This window comes from Merops nubicus, unplaced genomic scaffold, assembly GCF_000691845.1.
Source record: "Merops nubicus isolate BGI_N331 unplaced genomic scaffold, ASM69184v1 scaffold30077, whole genome shotgun sequence".
NCBI classification, from domain to species: domain Eukaryota; kingdom Metazoa; phylum Chordata; class Aves; order Coraciiformes; family Meropidae; genus Merops; species Merops nubicus.
Genome location: NW_008621430.1, coordinates 1 through 2,942, shown reverse-complemented (window position 1 = coordinate 2,942; position 2,942 = coordinate 1). Strand labels below are relative to the sequence as shown.

General features: G+C 51.2%; 1 protein-coding gene across 1 annotated transcript; it reads left to right on the top strand.

The window, feature by feature from the left end:
* Positions 1 to 64: 64 nt before the first annotated feature.
* On the top strand, positions 65 to 1,870 carry ATP5G1 (ATP synthase, H+ transporting, mitochondrial Fo complex, subunit C1 (subunit 9)). Its single transcript, XM_008944489.1, has 4 exons — positions 65 to 103; positions 653 to 730; positions 968 to 1,140; positions 1,653 to 1,870. The coding sequence occupies exons 1-4, from the start codon at positions 65 to 67 to the stop codon at positions 1,765 to 1,767; spliced, it is 405 nt and encodes a 134-aa protein (XP_008942737.1). The 3' UTR covers positions 1,768 to 1,870.
* Positions 1,871 to 2,942: the final 1,072 nt, after the last annotated feature.

The following is a 2,942-nucleotide window of genomic DNA, read 5'->3' as shown; positions in this document are numbered from 1 at the left end:
GGCGGGATCCTCAATTCCTGATTCTTTTTTTCTTTCTTCATTTCTTTGTAATAGGTTAAGCAAAATGCAGGCTCCTGTGGCGCTCCTCGGCTCCCCGGCTCTCGTAAGTCGCCTTTCTCTGGAGGAGTGTGGTAGCACTTAGTGAGGATACAGGGCATGGAGCCTTTTTCCGTGGTGCTTGGTTCAAAACGCTGCCCTGGGTGCCCTCGGCCGAAGTGGGATCGTTTGGGTTTGTTTTACCGAGGATTTAACATGGAGGGGAAACAAGGTGACCTCTGGTGACTGGAGGGTGATCACTGCCCATTGTAGTAGATGTACCAGGCCCAGGGGCTTCTCCAAAGATAAATGAAGGGTCCCAGAGGCACTCAGTCAGCCCTTTCTCTCGAGGTATGAATTCAGGAAGGAGATTTGGAGCTGTAGCAGTGCCTGAAGTGCTGTAGCAGGTACAACACTGGCTGGCCTGCGGCGTGTGGTCTCTGGTGCCATCCCTCGGGGAGTGAATCTAATGGCTAAACTAGAAATCCTCTAGACTTGCCCATGCCTTGGCTTTTTAGGCTTTTATTTCCTTCTTGAGATGTTTAAAATAACTGCTTTTCTCAGAGGATTAGTGCAGAGGGATCCAATTAGAGGATTTTTTTGTCTTTTCCTTCAGTTCCGGTGCTGCTCCAGGGCTCTGGCCAGACCAGTTTCCGTGTCTGTTTTCAACAGGCCTGAGGCTCAGACTATACAGGTGAGACTTTTTGTGCTCAATGAGATCTTTCATTTTTATGCTCTCCCTTTCTGCTCCCTGCTGGCTCCTTCTTCAATGGAGGAGTAAATTTGGCCAGCGTGAGGGTGGCTCCTCCACAGCTGCAGCCTCCAGCCCAGATGGGCGGTGGCGCGACCGACTTGGGGGGACGCTCGTTAAAGAAAACCTTTACATGGACAATGAAAAATCTGACTGGCACCTTTCTCCTGGATCCCCCAGCCTGCTGGCGTGTCCCCCCCGCAGCGGAGCCGCCAGTTTCAGACCAGTGCTGTCTCCAGGGACATCGACACCGCCGCCAAGTTCATCGGGGCCGGTGCCGCCACCGTCGGCGTGGCCGGGTCGGGGGCGGGCATCGGGACGGTCTTTGGCAGCTTGATCATTGGCTATGCCAGGTAAGTGGAGGGTCACACCGCCTTCACTTCAGTCCTTTCCTCACTGCTGCATTCAGCAGGCTTTCTCTGGGGGTTGTCCAGCTCCCCTGGTGTATATCTGAGGAGATAATGCTGCGTTCACCCGGAGCGGTGCTCCTCGGAAGTGGAAAATGGAGCTTCTGAGCCATTAGTGTGATAAATTTGGAGTGTTTGAATCCACCCTGTCCATACCTCAAAGCTCTGCCAGCCTCTAGGAGAAACGCAGCACTGGTTGTTAGCAGGAACTTGGTACCACCCAGGCAGATTCCACACAACTACACCACTAAAACCTAAGGGGAAACTGACTCTCTCATTCCAACCACTGTCTGCCTGCTGTAAAACCCATTTGTGCCACAGAACCTGCTGCCTGTGTGGCATAATTGTGCTCTTCTGTGATACAGGCTCTGGTTTGGGGTTTTTATCTCACTGTGGATGCTTTTTTTATTTCCCCCCCTTCTCTCTCTCTCCTTGGTTCCCTCTCATCCACCACGCAGGAATCCATCTCTCAAGCAGCAGCTCTTCTCCTACGCCATCCTGGGCTTTGCCCTCTCTGAGGCCATGGGTCTCTTCTGTTTGATGGTGGCATTCCTCATCCTCTTTGCTATGTGACAACTTCTGGGCCTGGCTGCAGCTCCCAGCACTCTGTCCTCTGCGGTTCGAGCCTGTGTCCATCACAGGCTTCCAGACTGACAATTAAAGAAACAATTTCTCTAAATAAACTGGTTGGACTTTATTTCTTTTTTTTTTTTTTTTTTTTTTCCCCTGCATATATTCTGCTCCAGTGGTGGGGGGAGTACTTGGGGAAATGGCTTGAAGAGGGTCATGACCCAGGTATGACCCACTGATAAAGGACAAGGGGGATATGAAATGGTGCAAAGGGAGGAAAACTCGTGTGAAGTCAGCCTAAATAAGAGGAGGTGTCCTTTGGGGCCTCAGATCCATGTAAAAATCCCAACCAGCATTGCCCAGGTAAACCAAATGCTTCTAGAGGAGCTGACAAAGTGTTTCTTTTTCCACATGCTGCTGTTGAAAACAGTTTTCCTCCTTTTTTATTCCATCTGAAAGAGTGAGGGGAGCACGTCTAGGGTGTTTCCATCACTAAATTACCTATCAGAACATGTGGGAACATCTGAATTTTCTTCCTTCCCAAAGCAGGGCTGGTGTGAAGGTCACACCAGACATCAGTTGACACACAGGATCTGAGTTCTAGTTCTTTTTCCTTCCCCAACAGTTTTGTGCTTCAGCTGTTTTAGAGACAGGAGTAGCCTAGGGAGGGGAAATGCCAAAATCCAACCTGAGTCTTGGGCCTTGTGGGACAGCTGTACCTTTAAGGGAGGTAGGAAGTGAGGTGTTGGGGGAGGTTGGCTCATTATCTGCTTTAGATAATTGAATTAATGCAGCTACTGGGTGTCCTTAAAGCCCCTGAAGCAGGATAGTGACCTCTGTGGGACGTGGAGGGGGTACAGGAACTGCTCTGTCCTGCGTACACCCCTGGAGGGGAAGGGAGGCTGAGAAGAATTCAGCTCAAACCCTGTCCCTGAGACTTCTTGGAGAAATGTGGCTCTGAAACCACAAAAATAAACTTGAGGGAGACTCACTGGCTAAGCAAGAGAGGAAAAAATCTGCAGTGTGTCAGACACTCGGCACCCCCTGTCTCAGGAGGGGGTCTGGTGCCCCTCACCCCCGTGGGGCTGCGCAGGAGTAGCTGCGTGGTTCTCGTGTCCCCTGCCAAGCTGGAGAGACCTGGGAGCCAAAACTGGGCACCACAGGAGCAGAAAGACCTT

Bases quoted from the DNA above. Each gene is read 5' to 3' on its own strand.
- ATP5G1 (XM_008944489.1), top strand. From the start codon at position 65: ATGCAGGCTCCTGTGGCGCTCCTCGGCTCCCCGGCTCTC. The intron at 104-652 runs GTAAGTCGCCTT...CTTTTCCTTCAG, and splicing joins TCCTCGGCTCCCCGGCTCTC to TTCCGGTGCTGCTCCAGGGC. The intron at 731-967 runs GTGAGACTTTTT...TGGATCCCCCAG, and splicing joins CTGAGGCTCAGACTATACAG to CCTGCTGGCGTGTCCCCCCC.